The sequence below is a fragment of the Caretta caretta genome, chromosome 2 (assembly GCF_965140235.1).
Source record: "Caretta caretta isolate rCarCar2 chromosome 2, rCarCar1.hap1, whole genome shotgun sequence".
NCBI classification, from domain to species: domain Eukaryota; kingdom Metazoa; phylum Chordata; order Testudines; family Cheloniidae; genus Caretta; species Caretta caretta.
The window spans coordinates 258,303,892-258,323,542 of NC_134207.1; the positions used below are offsets into that span (position 1 = coordinate 258,303,892).

Below are 19,651 nucleotides of genomic sequence, written 5' to 3' on the forward strand. Positions count from 1 at the left end.
GCATGACTTGACATTTCTTCTTCACAGCAGCCTGTAATCAAGCCTGCAGAAGGGGCCAGCACTAAATCATGTCACATAATTGGGACTTCATGAGAGAAGAAAGCAGCGATTCATTGCAGTCCTATTCATTATGAGATAAAATGGAGGTATTTTGAAGAATGGGTCAGCTGGAGATTAAGATATGTAATTAGTGGACATTTTTATCTAAAATTACATGCCAAGTCTCTACTGCAGAGCTTTCTGAATATAAGCCTTTTAGCTGAAATTGGCAATTACTCAAATACTGATCTCAGTTTTAGTTTGTGGTAAAGCAGTTAGGAATATAGTGAGGACCGGGGACCACAAACTACACAGAAGGCATTAAAATTGTGACAGGATATGTTGCCAAGAGGAAAGATCATGATTGTGGGAGGGAAGAGAGATCCGGATCCCCCTAGACTAGCTAGAGCCATAATGGTGTTTAGACACACTTGGTCAGAGACAGGGCTTAAAGCTCCTACAGATATATTAAAAACAACTGCACTTGTATAGCACATTTTCTCCTCTCTACAAGTACAGATTTACAACACTTGAGAGTCTGACAAGTATTGTAACCACTTAATAGATGACAACCGGAGCTCAGAATTTGAAGTGTTTTGCCCAAATTTGTACAGTAAGAGCTAGAAACAGAACCCAGGAGTTCTTGGCTCCCAATCCTGTGTTCTAACCACCAGCCACCAAACCACATTGCCTGTTAGTTCTCTTCATGATGATGCTTCTCTGTTGTCTAATGATTAATAAGGCTACCATTACTGGCTGTCAGGACCCAAAGGGAGGGAAATTCTGGCCAGTATTTAAGTTATAATTAACCCCCCCAAAAAGGAGAATAGCTGTTACAGAAGGGAATGTGCCTGGCTAGAAAGCAAGCCCACCACCATACACACGACAGCAAAGAGGGAATAACCATGAATTATAACAGCAGCCTGACAGAATCAGCAGTTAAAATATTAAAGGGATTTTGGTAAGCCAGCATGTAATGGGAGTAATGTAATGCAATGCTACTGCTACATCTGTCCTGAACAGAGTTGGTGTTATTTAGGGCTACTAGCTGCCACAAAAGCTGCTACTAGTCGAGAATGAGAGAATGTGAAGGCCTGAGGGGAAGTGGAGGAATGTATTCACATACAAGTAATGAATCCCACAGTATTTCCTACAAAAGTAATTATGTCCCTCTCATTTTGGTTCAGATTGTAGAGCCCTCAAAAAACACTGGCTGAGTCCTTACTCATGTGCATTTAGTCCCATCCAAATGAATGGGACTACATGAGTAAATGCTCCGTGTGAGTAACGCCTCCATAATTTGACCCGCTGGGTCTTTGGTCACACATTGTGTCCTACACTTGGGATCTTATGGGGGGGTGCGTCTTTAAACCATGCAACCACAAAGGGGGAGGGAAGGCTCATCATCCTCAAGATCATAACTTTCCAAGAAGGGTTGTTTAAAGGCATCTCAGAACTGAGCAGGAGATTATGCTAACTAGAGTAGTTTTCCCAAACAAAAATTTATATAATTGTGTACCAGGAGTTCATCCATGCTGGTCTGACATTTCTCGAGATTGATCCGTTTAATTGCCACCTTCTCTTTTTTCGGGATACAATAGGCTGCTTGCACCACAGCTGTTGCTCCACTCCCTGGAGGGAAAGAGAAAGAGAAATAATTAACACCAGCTCTTGTAGGACTGTCGCAGGAAGATAGAGAATTTGGAGAAACCAATATTACAAATCCTGGTGACTGCTAATTGCAAAACCAGGGGAAGGCTTGAGGAATCCAATCCCCTTAAAAAGGGAAAGTTCTACCATACTAAGTTCTGCACAGCTCAGCAAGCCAAACAGAATGCGTCTATTGAAGCACAAGGTCAGCAGAACAGAAACAATGCAGATCTTTATGAGAGATCATCAGAACTGGGCAAGCTAAATCTTGCTCTTACTCAATCAGACAGCCCCACTGAAGTCAACAGGACTATTTGGGTGAATGAGAAGAGCAGGATTTGACCCTTGTGGATTGACTGGGGGGGAAGGGGAGGAGTAACATGACTAAAATAAGTTATTAACCTGATGCATCTATTCTAATTTTTCAAAAACAAACTGTACCATCTGTTTTGCTACCAACACAGGTTATAACTAAAAAACATTGGAAAGAGTCTAAATAGCTTTTCACATTTCCCTCAGTTTGGAGATGAAGATGCATTAATTGGCTTCATTTGGATCCATTCTTCAGGTGTTCAACTCCAGGTCTCTCATACTAGCACAATACCGCAGCATCCAACTCATTTTCCTTCTATCCTTAAAACTAGGATCAGCTTTCCCCTTTTCCAGCTTTCAGCCATTTTCCCTCTCCACCCAGGTCCCAAAAGAGATGGGGATCCTGGGTTGCGAAGGCAGGGATAGCTCTCTGTATCTTTCTCCCATAACTGTTGCTCTGTGCAGCGAAACAGCAGGAAGTCAGGAAGAAAGCAGAGAAAGTCAGCAGCTGCGGACTGCCCAGCGGTGGGAGAGAACTGTCTACCAGCAGAGGAAGGCCAAGAAGTTACGAACGGCCTTCAGTCATCTCAACTCTGCCCCTGGGAGAAATCCACTGGTAAAAAAGGACACTTGGCATCTGCAGTTTAAAAGAAGCTTCCAAAAGGCCTCAGCTATGCCATTTATTATTTATACACACCTCCTTTCCCAAGCTAAGTCATCCTAGTGTTTGCAAGCTCTCTTCCCACAAAGCTGCATTCCGAGGCCCTCAGATGCACACGCCCCCGATCGCTTTTTGTTGCCCATTTCTGGATCATTGCTATTCCTACCATGTCTAAGAAAAGGCAACAATGCAGCATTGGAGGAGAAGATACAAACTCAAGCTAATGACTCTGTTCTAAACACTATCTAGCAACATTGTCATTCACAAAGATAATGCACATAGCTCCCAAACCTTTACGAAATTTTATCAGGCTGGCAGATAGGGAGGAAGAGGCACTGGTGTTAATTTTTCCTGTTTGCTTGGCTCCTTCATTGCAGACAGAAGAGCTAGAAGTTTCTATTTTTAATATCACAAAATCCACCCCATCATTCTGTGACACCGTTCAAGCACAGTTGGCTTGGTCACCCTCCATTTTTACTTATTTTAATTAATAAGGTTAGAAAGAGAACGGGGGAGAGCTTGACAGTCCAATTTTTAAACAAAGGCTGTTGATGTACACAAATGGCTAACATCAATATTTTCCTTACAGCAAGTCTTATAAACGAGAAACAAATCTTTAAATAAAAGCATTGGTGGAGAACGAAGAGGTCGGAACACAACCCTGAGGATTTAGAGAGACAGCTGTGATCAAAGTTTGACAAATAAAAGCTCAAAGACCCAACCCAATGATGTCACTCTTCAGATCCTCTTCCAGTATCTAGCAGACTGGAAATGCGAGATCCCCGTTTTCTTTATGTGGTGAGGTACGTGTACTCTGTACAGTGGGTACACTTTGCTAGCGGAGTCCCTTAACTTAAGACAGCAAGGCAGTCTTTTTTTTTCCCCTAAGGTCCAAATTTCTTGGTCAAGGTCTAGTAAAGGCCCAGACTCCAGAGAAAATAATTTTAAAAATCCCACCCAAAAATGATGAGTAAATAAAAAGATTTTGGGGTCCGTTCAAAAGGTCTGGCAGTCTGGATTTGACCCACAGTCTGCCTATTGACAACCACTGGTTACAGTCTAAAGGCACACAATCTAAAAGAGGTGGAATGCAGAACACAAGAGTTTATGGTCATTACAGCTGGACTGTATCATGCAGCAGCTGGCTTCTGAGAAGTTTTGAGGAAGAGGGTCATATATTTCCAGGCATTCATTAATTCACAGACTGTTCCTAGCACAGAGGGCAACACGAAAGCTGCCAGGAAAGGCTTGGGTGGAGCACGGGTAAAGGGGGAAGGGTAAGAAGAACTGCTGTATTAACAGGACTGCCTATCATCCAGTGCTTCAAAAATGAAGCTGTGGAACAGAATCAGGGGATGAACTTGGCGGAGGGGGCATGGAGAATCTGCGCAGACAGTCAGGAAAGAGGAAACATGCTTAGAGATTCAGGAGAGGAAGACCATGATAGCTGTGGCTTTGGCTGGACTAAAGGGAGAAGGGATGTGAGGGTGGGGAGCACTTAGGAGTTGGATGCAGGAATTAAGAGGAGAAAATTAGCTGTGTGACAGGCTTGCAAGACATAACCACTGTGTTAAAACTGGACATGATTACTATGCCTGCATGGTACCGTGCTCAGGTTATATTCATGCTGAATTCTTATGGGACTCCTTACCCCTGAGGAGTCTTGGTCAGGTTTACTGGGAGGGGGAGGGAGGGTTGTTTTTTTAAGTCTACTTCTTCAGATTTTAGGACTCTGCTGTTCTTGAGAAGCAAACTGAAAATACAACAAAAACTCAAGGGGACTCAAGATGAAAGGAGCAGAATATGCAGACGTGACAACAAAGGCAAGGAAAGTGCAGTGTTGGCATTTCCTCATACTCCCAGGGTATGTCTACACTACGAAATTAGGTCGAATTTATAGAAGTCGGTTTTTTAGAAATCAGTTTTATATATTCGAGTGTGTGTCTCCCCACAGAAAATGCTCTAAGTGCATTAAGTGCATTAACTCTGCAGAGTGCTTCCACAGTACCGAGGCTAGAGTAGACTTCCGGAGCATTGCACTGTGGGTAGCTATCCCACAGTTCCCGCAGTCTCCGCTGCCCATTGGAATTTTGGGTTGAGATCCCAATGCCTGATGGGGCTAAAACATTGTCGCGGGTGGTTCTGGGTACATATCGTCAGGCCCCCGTTCCCTCCCTCCCTCCGTGAAAGCAACAGCAGACAATCTTTTTGCGCCTTTTTTCCTGAGTTACCTGTGCAGACGCCATACCACGGCAAGCATGGAGCCCGCTCAGCTCACTGTCACCGTATGTCTCCTGGGTGCTGGCAGACTTGGTACTGCATTGCTACACAGCAGCATCAACCCACTGCCTTGTGGCAGCAGACGGTACAGTACGACTGGTAGCCATCATCGTCATGTCCGAGGTGCTCCTGGCCACGTCAGCCACGAGCGCCTGGGCAGACATGGGCGCAGGGACTAAATTTGGAGTGACTTGACCAGGTCATTCTCTTTAGTCCTGCAGTCAGTCCTATTGAACCATCTTAGGGTGAGCAGGCAGGCGATACGGATTGCTAGCAGTCTTACTGTACCATCTTCTGCCAGGCAGGCAAGAGATGAGGATGGCTAGCAGTCCTACTGCACCGTCTTCTGCCGAGCAGCCATGACGTGTGGATGGCTTGCAGTCCTTCTGCACCGTCTGCTGCCAGCCAAAGATGTAAAAGATAGATGGAGTGGATCAAAACAAGAAATAGACCAGATTTGTTTTGTACTCATTTGCTTCCCCCCCTCCCCTGTCTAGGGGACTCATTCCTCTAGGTCACACTGCAGTCACTCACAGAGAAGGTGCAGCGAGGTAAATCTAGCCATGTATCAATCAGAGGCCAGACCAACCTGCTTGTTCCAATAAGAACAATTACTTAGGTGCACCATTTCTTATTGGAACCCTCTGAAGTCCTGCCTGAAATACTCATTGATGTAAAGCCACCCCCTCTGTTGATTTTAATTCCCTGTAAGCCAACTCTGTAAGCCATGTCGTCAGTCGCCCCTCCCTCCGTCAGAGCAATGGCAGACAATCGTTTCGTGCCTTTTTTCTGTGCGGATACCATACCAAGGCAAGCATGGAGGCCGCTCAGCTCACTTTGGCAATTAGGAGCACATTAAACACCACACGCATTATCCAGCAGTATATGCAGCACCAGAACCTGGCACAGCGATACTGGGCGAGGAGGCGACGTCAGCGCCGTCACGTGAGTGATCAGGACATGGACACAGATTTCTCTGAAAGCATGGGCCCTGCCAATGCATGCATCATGGTGCTAATGGGTCAGGTTCATGCTGTGGAACGCCGATTCTGGACTCGGGAAACAAGCACAGACTGGTGGGATCGCATAGTGTTGCGGGTCTGGGATGATTCCCAGTGGCTGCGAAACTTTCGCATGCGTAAGGGCACTTTCAAGTTCTGTTTGTTTCTCCTTGATGAAACCCCCCGCCCCTTGGTTCACTCTACTTCTCTGTAAGCTAACCACCCTCTCCTCCTCCCTTCGATCACCGCTTGCAGAGGTAATAAAGTCATTGTTGCTTCACATTCATGCATTCTTTATTCATTCACACACAAATAGCAGGATGACTACCAAGGTAGCCCAGGAGGGGTGGTGGAGGAGGGAAGGAAAATGCCACACAGAACTTTAAAAGTTTACAACTTTAAAATTTATTGAATGCCAGCCTTCTGTTTTTTGGGCAATCCTCTGTGGTGGAGTGGCTGGTTGGCCGGAGGCCCCCCCCCCACCGCGTTCTTGGGCGTCTGGGTGTGGAGGCTATGGAACTTGGGGAGGAGGGCGGTTGGTTACACAGGGGCTGTAGTGGCAGTCTGTGCTCCAGCTGCCTTTGCTGCAGATCAACCATACACTGGAGCATACTGGTTTGGTCCTCCAGCAGCCTCAGCATTGAATCCTGCCTCCTCTCATCACGCTGCCGCCACATTTGAGCTTCAGCCCTGTCTTCAGCCCGCCACTTACTCTCTTCAGCCCGCCACTTACTCTCTTCAGCCCGCCACCTCTCCTCATGGTCATTTTGTGCTTTCCTGCACTCTGACATTATTTGCCTCCACGCATTCGTCTGTGCTCTGTCAGTGTGGGAGGACAACATGAGCTCGGAGAACATTTAATCATGAGTGTTTTTTTTCCTTTCTAATCTTCACTAGCCTCTGGGAAGGAGAAGATCCTGTGATCATTAAAACATATGTAGCTGGTGGAGAAAAAAAAAGGGACAGCGGTATTTAAAAAGACACATTTTATAAAACAGTGGCTACACTCTTTCAGGGTAAACCTTGCTGTTAACATTACATACATAGCACATGTGCGTTCGTTACAAGGTCGCATTTTGCCTCCCCCCACTGCATGGCTACCCCCTCAACCCTCCCCCCTCCCCATGGCTAACAGCGGGGAACATTTCTGTTCAGCCGCAGGCAAACAGCCCAGCAGGAATGGGCACCTCTGAGTGTCCCCTGAAGAAAAGCACCCTATTTCAACCAGGTGACCATGAATGATATCTCTCTCCTGAGGATAACACAGAGAGATAAAGAACGGATGTTGTTTGAACGCCAGCAAACATACACTGCAATGCTTTGTTGTACAATGATTCCCGAGTAAGTGTTACTGGCCTGGAGTGGTAAAGTGTCCTACCATGGAGGACGCAATAAGGCTGCCCTCCCCAGAAATCTTTTGCAAAGGCTTTGGGAGTACATCCAGGAGAGCCGCGAATGCTAGGGCAAATTAATCCTTTCACATGCTTGCTTTTAAACCATGTATAGTATTTTAAAAAGGTATTTTAAAAATCATGGAGCAGGTCCTCAAAGAATCAATCCTGAAGCACTTGCCTGAGAGGAAAGTGATCAGGAACAGCCAGCATGGATTCACCAAGGGAAGGTCATGCCTGACTAATCTAATCGCCTTCTATGATGAGATTACTGGTTCTGTGGATGAAGGGAAAGCAGTGGATGTATTGTTTCTTGACTTTAGCAAAGCTTTTGACATGGTCTCCCACAGTATTCTTGTCAGCAAGTTAAGGAAGAATGGGCTGGATGAATGCACTACAAGGTGGGTAGAAAGCTGGCTAGATTGTCGGGCTCAACGGGTAGTTATCAATGGCTCCATGTCTAGTTGGCAGCCGGTATCAAGTGGAGTGCCCCAAGGGTCGGTCCTGGGGCCGGTTTTGTTCAATATCTTCATAAATGATCTGGAGGATGGTGTGGATTGCACTCTCAGCAAATTTGCGGATGATACTAAACTGGGAGGAGTGGTAGATACGCTGGAGGGGAGGGATAGGATACAGAAGGACCTAGACAAATTGGAGGATTGGGCCAAAAGAAATCTGATGAGGTTCAATAAGGATAAGTGCAGCGTCCTGCACTTAGGATGGAAGAACCCAATGCACAGCTACAGACTAGGGACCGAATGGCTAGGCAGCAGTTCTGCGGAAAAGAACCTAAGGGTGACAGTGGACGAGAAGCTGGATATGAGTCAGCAGTGTGCCCTTGTTGCCAAGAAGGCCAATGGCATTTTGGGATGTATAAGTAGGGGCATAGCGAGCAGATCGAGGGACGTGATCGTTCCCCTCTATTCGACATTGGTGAGGCCTCATCTGGAGTACTGTGTCCAGTTTTGGGCCCCACACTTCAAGAAGGATGTGGATAAATTGGAGAGAGTCCAGCGAAGGGCAACAAAAATGATTAGGGGTCTGGAACACATGAGTTATGAGGAGAGGCTGAGGGAGCTGGGATTGTTTAGCCTGCAGAAGAGAAGAGTGAGGGGGGATTTGATAGCTGCTTTCAACTACCTGAAAGGGGGTTCCAAAGAGGATGGCTCTAGACTGTTCTCAATGGTAGCAGATGACAGAACGAGGAGTAATGGTCTCAAGCTGCAGTGGGGGAGGTTTAGATTGGATATTAGGAAAAACTTTTTCACTAAGAGGGTGGTGAAACACTGGAATGCGTTACCTAGGGAGGTGGTAGAATCTCCTTCCTTAGAGGTTTTTAAGGTCAGGCTTGACAAAGCCCTGGCTGGGATGATTTAACTGGGAATTGGTCCTGCTTCGAGCAGGGGGTTGGACTAGATGACCTTCTGGGGTCCCTTCCAACCCTTATATTCTATGATTCTAGGTACAGTCACCGGAGGTCCCTTCTCCACCTGCCAGGTCCAGGAGGCGGCCTTGGGTGGGTTCGGGAGGTACTGGCTCCAGGTCCAGGGTGAGAAACAGTTCCTGGCTGTCGGGAAAACCAGTTTCTCCGCTTGCTTGCTGTGAGCTATCTACAACCTCATCATCATCGTCCCCAAAACCTGCTTCCGTGTTGCCTCCATCTCCATTGAAGGAGTCAAACACCACAGCTGAGGTAGTGGTGGCTGAACCCCCTAAAATGGCATGCAGCTCATCACAGAAGCGGCATGTTTGGGGCTCTGACCCGGAGCGGCCGTTCGCCTCTCTGGTTTTCTGGTAGGCTTGCCTCAGCTCCTTCAGTTTCACGCGGTACTGCTTTGGGTCCCTGTTATGGCCTCTGTCCTTCATGCCCTGGGAGATTGACAAGGTTTTGGCATTTCGAAAACTGGAACGGAGTTCTGATAGCATGGATTCCTCTCCCCATACAGCGATCAGATCCCATACCTCGCTTTCGGTCCATGCTGGAGCTCTTTTGCGATTCTGGGATTCCATCATGGTCACCTCTGCTGATGAGCTCTTCATGGTCACCTCTGTTGATGAGCTCTGCATGGTCACCTGCAGCTTGCCACGCTGGCCAAACAGGAAATGAGATTCAAAAGTTCGCAGTTCTTTTCCTGTCTACCTGGCCAGCGCATCTGAGCTGAGAGTGCTGTCCAGAGCAGCCACAATGGAGCACTCTGGGATAGCTCCCGGAGGCCAATACCGTTGAATTGTGTCCACAGTACCCCAAATTAGACCCGGCAAGGCTGATTTAAGAGCTAATCCACTTGTCAGGGGTGGAGTAAGGAAATCAATTTTAAGAGCCCTTTAAGTTGAAATAAAGGGCTTCATCGTGTGGACAGGTGCAGGTTTACATCGATTTAACGCTGCTAAATTCGACCTGAAGTCCTAGTGTAGACCAGGGCCCAGTCTCCCTCGTTAAGCATCTTTTCAGCAGCAAACAAAGCACTTTTGTGCCTTCGCTGTTCCTTTAGCAAGTCCGAAGTTCTGAACAAGCTTTTCTTGCTGGCTTCTTACATTTTAGAAATACAAGTGTCTTGACTTCAAGTCCTCCACTAAAGAACAAAAATCACAGCTGAAGGTTGAAAACAATTAGGGTATGTCTACACTGGCAGAGTCACAGCGCCTCTCAGAGAGCACTGAAGGGAAATTGCTGTTGTGCGTTCACAGAGTCAGCCGCCTACACAATAGTGTGTTCATGCTTGTGGCACTTGCGGTGGTCTTTGCAGCACTCTGGGCAGCCATCCAACAGAGTATCTCTTCCTCTTCTGCCGCTAACAGTTGTGGGAAGGCAGAGGGTGGTGCAGGGCAGCCTGGGTCATGTCCCTATGCCCCATGATGCATTCCTTCGCATCCCAGCAATCCATGTGCTTCTGCCCACATTTGGAACCCTCCTTCAACGGTTTGTGTACTGCATGTTCTGCTCTGCCTCTTCTGTCTACAAGAATGGGTCCCGCACTGTTGATCAATACGCTGCCTGCACGTCATGAATAGCAGTGGAGTTATTCCTTAAACTACAACGGCAAGAGCAGTTCGACATTGATCTTGCCATGCATAGTAGCTATGACACAAGATTGCTTGTGGAATTCATGGAGGTGCTGACCACAGTGGAACGCCGCGTTTGGGCTCAGGAAACAAGCACTGAGTGATAGGATCACATTGTCATGCACGTCTGGGATGACGAGCAGTGGCTGCAGTACTTTCGGATGAGGAAAACCACATTGATGGGACTCTGTGATGAGCTTGCCCCAGCCCTGTGGCACAAGAACATGAGAACAAGAGCTGCCCTGCCATTTGAGAAGCGCATGGCGACTGCACTGTGGAAGCTGGCTACTCCAGACTATCGATTGATCACTAACCAGTTCAGAGTGGGAAATTCGACCGTTGGACTCATGCTGACGGAAGCGTGCATGGCCATTAATCGCATCCTGCTCCAAAAGACCGTGACTCTGGACAACATGCGTGACATTGTGGATGGCTTTGCACAAATGGGCTTCCCTAACTGCGGAGGGGCAATAGATGGCACACATTCCAATTCTGGCACCAGACCACCTAGCCACCGAGTACATTAATCGCAAGGGGCATTTCTCAATGGTTCTCCAGGCACTTGTGGATAACCCTGGGCATTTCACAGATATTAAAGCAGGCTAGTCCAGAAAGGTGCATGACGCACACATCTTTCAGAACACTGGCCTGTTCAGGAAGCTGCAAGCAGGGACTTTCTTCCCGGATTAGAAGATCACCATAGGGGAAGTCTAAATGCCCACTGTGATCCTGGGAGACCCTGCCTACCCCTTCCCTTAACACCATGGCTTATGAAGCCATACACAGGGCACCTTGACAGCAGCAAGGAGCAGTTCAACAACAGGCTGAGCAAGTGCAGAATGACTGAGGAGTGTACTTTTGGCCATTTAAAGGCCCGCTGGTGCTGCCTGCATGGAAGGCTGGACCTGACCAATGATCATATTCCTATGCTTATAGCCATGTGCTGTACACTCCATAATATTTGTGAAGGTAAGGGTGAAAGCTTCACTCAGGGCTGGACCACTGAGGCTCAGCGCCTGAAGGCTGAATTTGAAGAGCCAGAGACCACTGCTATTAGAGGGACGTGGCGCGGGGCCACGAGGATCAGGGATACCTTGAGGAAACAATTTTAAGCTGAAAGCCACTAATATTTGTTGCTATGCTCAGGAGTGTAGTGCTTGAAATGCTAGGGGGTGATTGTGACTGGTGCAGACAATGCACTATCAAGGTTTTAGAAAACTGTCTGTTGCTTTGCAGGGCTCTATTTGCGTTCAATTAATGGAATAAAGATTGCTTTCAAACCAAAACAATTCTTTTATTAAAAAAGACCAACCAGAGGAGAGAGAGAGACAAACAAAAAAAACACATCAGCAGTGAGGGAATAGGGGAAGGGAGGGTCCCAGGAGGAGGTGGGGTCCCAGGAAGGTTAAAAATTTGTGTATATCCAGGGATCGTATCCAGCCTTCTCCTTTGGAGTATAGTGCAGCGAGTACTGTACTTCAGCAGGGCTAAACTGCAGAGGGAAGAGTGTTGAGTGCAGTGGTGATTGGGAGTCTGCAGGGCTGGACTCTGACAGGAGTGGAATGCAGCGGGTACAGACTGGAGCCAGGAGGTTGATAAGAATGTGTTGGCTGGGGGGCTCATGGGAAAGAGTTTTGTGACAGGCGCTGCAGGGGACAGCGGGCATGGGGCTGCTTCGTTTGCAGTGCTAGTAGCGCCTGGAGCGTGTTTGCTTGGCGCTCCATAACATTTAAGAGCCGCTTTGCGGCTTCCTTCTGGCACGCCGCATTCTCCTTTTGCTCCCTCTTCTTGCCGTTCCGCAGTGCATCATGACATCACACAGAAATTCCTCTTTAATTCTTCGTGGCTGCTTTCCAATTCTGTGTAGCCATTCAGCCAGCGATAAAGAGGGAGGCTGGGCTCCCAAGCAACTTTCCCTCTAATTTTTGACAGGCCGTGTGCGCAAAAAATTTCTTCTGTGCAAATTTTTGTGCGCGCAGTGTTTTGCCGTGCACGCAGGCTTTAGGATCTGTGCGCACGTGCACAAGCGCACAGCTAAGAGGGAACAGTGCTCCCAAGGTCATATCTGTGATGCCAAAATGCAACATTTTACAGAACCACTATTGTTTGCAACATACAGACGACTGATTCAGTGATTTAAAACAGTCACTATTCATATACCAATCACTAACTGGTTGATCCCAGGCAAGCACACATGAACCACAAGACCCCCAAAACGGTGAGTAACCACAGGGGCAGGGAAAAATCAGTGTTCCAGGACCATACTGTACACTGGGCACATGGCTCTTGGGGAAAGCCAGCACTGTGGGGAGGGTGGGGGGTGGGCTTATAATCATTACTGTCCCCACATTTTCCGTAGGCTGTGTTCATTATGGAAGATACCTTGCTGCTGAGGGTGAGCAGGGAATCAAGGGAGGGTCTTCTCCAAGACTGTGGCTTCCACCCTGGCCCTTATGCAACTTGCCAGTGTGCAGCAACGGTGTCGCCCACTGTGATGGCAGAATGGCACGGGAAAGTTACCCCTTAATGGGGCAAGAAACAAAGCAGCTCTGCAAAAGAACCTGCGGCAGCGGATTGCCTAGTATCTCCATGAGAGTTTCGTGGAGATCTGAGGCAGATTCCCATGAAGTGAGGGAGTCAATCAACACCCTGTTCCACCGCTCAGACTAGGCATGTGGTGGTACCCGCATCATACACACACAAGCCTGCTTTCTGCAACCCTCCTGCCCCCAAAAACTCACTTCAGCAATTCCCAAAATCAAAGCCACTTACTAGGGGCCTCCTCTCCTGTTTGCGCTTCACCAAGCTCTGACAGCTGTGACTGACTAGTCTCCTCCAGAGTAGAGAGGAGCACCTGGCTGCATGCATCTCTGACCTCCGGCCTCCAAGTTGTCCTCTGCCTTTGGGTCCCCCTCCACATTCTCATCTAAAATTTCCTCCTCCCGGCTCAGTCCACTCCCGACTGGCATGCAAGCCACCGAAGTATCCACAGTGGCCTTCGCAGTGGAGGTGGGGTGGCCACCGAATATCGCATCCAGCTCTTTGTAGAACCAGCACCTCGTGGGCGCAGCACCGGAGCAGCGGTTTGCCTCCTGCGCCTTGCGGTCGACATTCCGCAGCTACTTCATTTTGACATGGCACCGCAGTGTTTCCCCGTCATGGCCCCTTTCCGTCATGCATCATGAAATCTGTCTGTAGGTATCATAATTCCTATGGCAGGAGCGAAGCTTGGACTGGACAGCCTCCTCTCCCCAAATGCTGATGAGGTCCAGCAGCTCGGCATTGCTCCAAGCGGGGAAATCGCCTGGTGCGTGGAACAGTCATGGTCACCTGGAAAGATGCGCTGAGACCACTGCATGCATCACCGAGCAAACAGGAAGGGAACTTTCAAAATTCCCAAGGAATTTAAGGGGTGGGGCTCACAGTTGGTCACCTGAGGGCAGGGCAGCGGCGTTCAAACCAATGACTAGAGAGGTGAGAACAGGCATTGTGGGACACCTCCTGGAGGCCAACTGCAGCGCTGTAATCAACCACGGTGTCTACACTGGCACTGCGGTGCTGTAGCCCCGGCACAGAAAGCTGTTTGCCTCTCATCAAGGTGGTTTTTTTACAGTACTGCAACTGCACAGTTTCTACGCATTAAGTGGCTTAGCAGTGTGTACACCTCGGGAGTTAAAACACGGAAAGCTGCTTTACTGCGTAGAAACTTACCAGTGTAGACAAGGCCTCAGACTCTACCTGAGTAAACCCCAACATTGCGCTGTACATCCCACCATGGCTACTGCACAGCCCCCACTACACTCTTCACTGGGGCTGGCAGAATTGCAGATGTTTCAGACCATATCACAACTATAAGCCAAATTCTCCAGCAAAAGAGTCAACGCCCATGTGATGCTGTACGGAATCTGGGGGACACTTGAGGATATTATGAATATTAATATTGTAAAATTGCAATGCGTTATACCAGATAGGCCATGTAAGGTACCTGCAAAAATGTTATAATTTGCTAGATATGATCATCTAATTTATGTGTTTAAATCACTTTTGTATTAGGAGTTACAGATATGTCTGTCTGTATTTCAAACTTGTGCTATGCTTCTGGGTGACACCCCCAGACAGTTTGGCATCAGCACTGCCTAGCCTGCTTGATGGCTCATTAATGACCATTGCCTATACAACTGACCCATTGAGAGAAGGCAGATACATCTTATGACTCAGCAAAGCATGCAGGGACATGCCTATGGACAGAACTTTAAGGCTTTCAAGCCATGTGCTGGGCAACTTCTGTTTAAAACAAAGGAAGCACAGGCCTCACGGCAAAAGACTATAAAAAGCCAGCTGCATCTTCTCCATTTTGTCTTCAATCCTGCTTCTTAACTCTACAGGAACTTTCCTACAAACAGAAGCTCTGAACAAAGGACTGAATGACCCATCCAAGCTGTGGATGTGTTCCAGAGGGACTTTCAACTCAGCAAACTCACCAATACTGCTAGAAACCGGATATATGGACTTTGAAGTCTTTGTACATATGTGACTGTTTTCCAATCCTAATATTCTATGTTAAATGGTAAGAGACCTCAGGAGTTCATCTAATCCAATCCCCTGCTCAAAGCAGGACCAACACCAACTAAATCATCCCAGCCAAGACTTGTCAAGCCAGGCCTGAAAAACCTCTAAGGATGGAGATTCCACCACCTCCATAGGTAACCCATTCCAGTGCTTCACCACCCTCCTTGTAAAATAGCGTTTCTTAATATCCAACCTAGACCTCCCCCACTGCAACTTGAGACCATTGCTTCTTGTTCTGTCATCTGCCACCACTGAGAACAGCCGAGCTCCATCCTCTTTGGAACCCCTCTTCAGGTAGTTGAAGGCTGCTATCAAATCCCCCCTCACTCTTCTCTTCTGCAGACTAAATAACCGCAGTTCGCTCAGCCTCTCCTCATAAGTCATGTGTCCCAGCCCCCTAATCATTTTCATTGCCCTGTGCTGGACTCTCTCCAATTTGTCCACATGCCTTCTGTAGTGGGGGGGACCAAAACTGGACGCTTGACTCCAGGTGTGGCCTCACCGGTGCTGAATAGAGGGGAATAATCACTTCCCTAGATCTGCTGGCAATGCGCCTACTAATATAGTCCAATATGCCGTTGGCCTTCTTGGCAACAAGGGCACACTGCTGACTCATATCCAGCTTCTTGTCCATTGTAATCCCCAGGTCCTTTTCTGCAGAACTGCTGCTCAGCCAGTCGGTCCCCATCCTGTAGCGAGGCATGGGATTCTTCCTTCCTAAGTACAGGACCCTGCACTTGTCCTTGTTGAACCCAAATTAGGTTTCTTTTGGCCCAATCCTCCAATGTCTAGGTCACTCTGGACCCTATCCCTACCCTCCAGCGTATCTACCTCTCCCCGAGTTTAGTGTCATCTGCAAATTTGCTGAGGGTGCAATTAATCCCATCATCCAGATCATTGATAAAGATGTTGAACAAAACATCTCTCCTTGTTATTTTTTCTTTATAATAAACCTTTAGTTTTAGACAGTCAAGGATTGGCTCGCAGCGTGGTATTTTCATATTTTGGGTAAGATCCAAACCTATACTGACCTGGTAATAGGTTTCAGAGTAGCAGCCGTGTTAGTCTGTATCAGCAAAAAGAACAGAACAGGAGTACTTGTGGCACCTTAGAAATTTATTTGAGCGTAAGCTTTTGTGGGCTACAGCTCACTTCATCAGATGTATAGAATGGAACATACAGTAAGAAGATATATATACACATACAGAGAACATGAAAAGGTGAAAGTTGCCATACCAACTCTAAGAGGCTAATTAATTACGATGAGCTATTATCAAGAGAAAAATAAACATTTGTAGTGATCATCAAGATGGCCCATTTCAGACGGTTGACAAGAAGGTGTGCGGATACTTAACAAGGGGAAATAGATTAAATTTGTGTAATGATCCAGCCACTATGTGGCTGACCCTTTAGGGTCAGAAGAACATTTTGTATATGTGAGCAGAGTTTTTAAAATAAACTTCTCACTGTACTGGACCTAGGTGCTGACTGGGAGCCAAAGACTGGAATGCAATAAAAGGGGCTGTGATTTCTTTTTTACTACTTGATAACCAGCGTGGGGAATCAGAAGCACAGTTTGTGACTGGTTGGGGAGTTTAACTTCAGTGTTACTCACCAGTCTTGGGAGTATCTGCTCTGCCTTTTCAGCCTACCCTGACCCTGGCATTTCCAGTGAGGGCTGCCCCTGGCACCACGGGTCACAGTCCAATGTAATAAAGAGGCAAAAAAAAAAAAAGCTATTGTGATTTGCATTTCCTCTTTAAGCCATTTTACCAAAAAACCCTGGACGCAGACTAGCCAAAGGCTAAACCATGTATGCAACTATTGTCCCAGCCAATGTCTGACTGGATAATAAGCTCTTCAGGGTAGGGACCATCTCTCAGTGTGTTTGTCTGTTCAGTGCCTAGTCCAATAGGGACCTGATCTCTATAGGGGTCTTATTGGAATTAGACAGTGAAAATCCAGATCACTTTGAGGCCAGGCAGGAAGGGAATCCTCCAAGTTGAGGACTCTGAGTATAATTCCCTGCTGCTCTCACTGCTCAGTCGTCACCTGCTCTTCCGCTACCCCCACCCCAATATTCCTTGCTTCTCCTCTTTCCAGCTCCCACTATAGCAGTTCATTATAGCGAAACAATGAAATATCAACAGCATATCAAGCACGGTTTAAGCCAAGCTGCAACAGGATGTGCCACAAGTGGAGCAGCTCTTTGGTAATGGCAGCAGCATGCCTTACTTTAGAGGCTGAACAAAGACAGGTTTCCAGGCTCCTCTAGAGAGGAGTGAAAACATAGCAACAAAGCCACTTCAGGAATTGCAGCTATGTCAAATTCCTTGAGGGTGGGGGAAGGACGAGAGAGGGGAAGACAAGAGTCTTAAAGCTGTGGATCAAGGTTAATGCAATGCAATATATTTAGCAAATGATACTGAAAGCTACAGATATGGAGGAAGGGAGGCTCAGGAGAGGTGACCTTGCCTGGCTGGGAAGTTACTGAACATTTAGAACCAGGAAACAAAGTTTATGGGGGGAGGGAATTTCCGTGGCTATCTGTTACAAATCTCAGACTGGCTAATACTCCAATCCCTTTATGTATGGTCTCAACTGGTCCACTCCAGCCCTCTCAATGGGCATCAGTCTATTGTGAAGAGATATTACCGCTGAATCCCATGTGCTACTAAGCTGCCTAGTTTTGCATAGTGCAGGGGTAGGCAACCTATGGCACGCATGCAAGCTGATTTTCAGTGGCACTCACACTGCCCGGGTCCTGGCCACCAGTCCAGGGGGCTCTGCGTTTTAATTTAAATTTTAAATGAAGCTTCTTAAACATTTTAAAAACCTTATTTACTTTACATACAACAATAGTTTAGTTATATATTAAAGACTTCTAGAAAGAGACCTTCTAAAAACGTTAAAATGTATCACTGGCATGCGAAACCTTAAAACAGAGTGAATAAATGAAGATGCAGCACACCACTTCTGAAAGGTTGCCGACCCCTGGCCTGATCACTGTTGCTAGCTCTGGGTCACTCAGGCACACTCCCCAGGAGCAGACCCCATGACTGACGCCCATTTTCAGCAGCAGGGATGTTCTTTCCTCGACCAGCCTATGACCATTGGTAATACTGAAATGCAAATAGCAATTTGCGGAGGGGCAGCCTACCTTTAGCTCCCCTGGCTCAAAATGCCATACACTGGACACAACAGCACCAAGGAAAGATTCAACTACACACTCAGCAGGTGCAAAATGACTGTCAAATGTGCCTTTGATAGACTGAAGAGACGCTAGTGGTGTTCACTCACTAAACTGGATCTCAGTGAGAAAAATATCCCAACGGTAATATCTGTGAGACAAATGGGGAAAAGCTGCAACCATGACTTTGAACAGCCAGACAAGTGCTGTTGCAAGACCCCAGCACAGAGCTATGTGGTGGAGGGAGGCTTTAAGAGCACTTGAATGGTCAGCCAGAGTTTCTCTGGGCCTCGAGCTTTGGTTGTTAAGAACTGTGTAGTGCTTGCCGTACACATTAATGAATATGACTGGTTGTTTTCCTGAAGCTATGAATTTACAATATCATTTGCTTTGGCAACCACTATGCATTCTGCAATATTTGTTCTGAACTAATAAAGAATTTGATTTGCCAAACATAGAACTTTGATTTTTCCGTGCTCTTTTTCTCACTCAACATGTGAAAAACCCCATAGGGAGAGTTATACACATTTTTAACATAACTAAATGAGGGTGGAAATATAAAATTATAAAAAAAATTTATGTCCGTTTGAGTAAACAAATGTAGTCCATTGATGCTATACCTACATCAACCAGGATTCTCAGAGATTAGTATATATGGAGCTCTGGTTTTCTTGCATGGAGTGGTTGGGTGCTTAAGGAGTTGCAGCTATTTGATTTATTTGTGAAATTCCTTGGGGATGGGGGAGAGATGGGAGGGGGAAAGACAAGAATCTTAAAGCAGTGGATCAAGATTTACGTATCACAATATATTCAGCAAATGAAACTGCAAACTACAGATATGGAGGAAGGAAGGCTGAGGAGAGGTGACATTGCCTGGCTGGGAAGTTATTGAACATTTAGAACCAGGAAACAAAATTATTTGGGGCAAGGGAATTTCCGTGGCTGCCCGTCACAAATCTCACACTGGCTAATAGTCCAATCCCTTTCCATAGGTCCACTCCAGCTCTCTCAATGGGAATCACTCTTATTATGATGAGATCCTACCATTAAATTCCATGAGCTGCTAAGCTTCCTGGATCTGGGTAGTGACTGATCTCTGTTCCTAGCTCTGGGTCACTCAGGCACACTCCCCAAAAGCATACCCCCACATCTGACACCCATTTTTAGCAGCGAGACCCACAATCCAGCCATCTAGACCCTGGAACCAGTGTGCTCCCACACCCCCCAGGTGCTTAGACACATTTCTCCTCTGCCCCCGGCCCCAACGACCTCGTTGGGAGAGCTCTAGTTTCTAGTTAACCCAATCAGGGACAGCATGGCAGTAGAAAAAGGAAAAACAGCGTTAGCAAGGAATTTCCTAAACAGATACACTTTATTCTTCAAGAGCGCAAGAGAGTTATAGATCTATGGAAAAAGCACCCCTGAACACAATCCCCTCCAGCCTGATCTCACCCCTGTTGTAAGTGTCTAGGTTTGGTCCAAGTCCATATGGAAG

The 19,651-nt window shown here is 47.0% G+C and overlaps 1 protein-coding gene across 3 annotated transcripts in view; it reads right to left on the reverse strand.

The window, feature by feature from the left end:
* OXSR1 (oxidative stress responsive kinase 1) overlaps nucleotides 1-19,651 on the reverse strand; it is a 120,202-nt gene that overhangs the window by 79,074 nt on the left and 21,477 nt on the right. For all 3 annotated transcript variants that reach the window (XM_048837489.2, XM_048837491.2, XM_048837490.2), the window contains one exon: nucleotides 1,559-1,671. In XM_048837489.2, coding sequence (XP_048693446.1) covers nucleotides 1,559-1,671 — 113 coding nt within the window. The remainder of the gene's footprint in view (nucleotides 1-1,558; nucleotides 1,672-19,651) is intronic.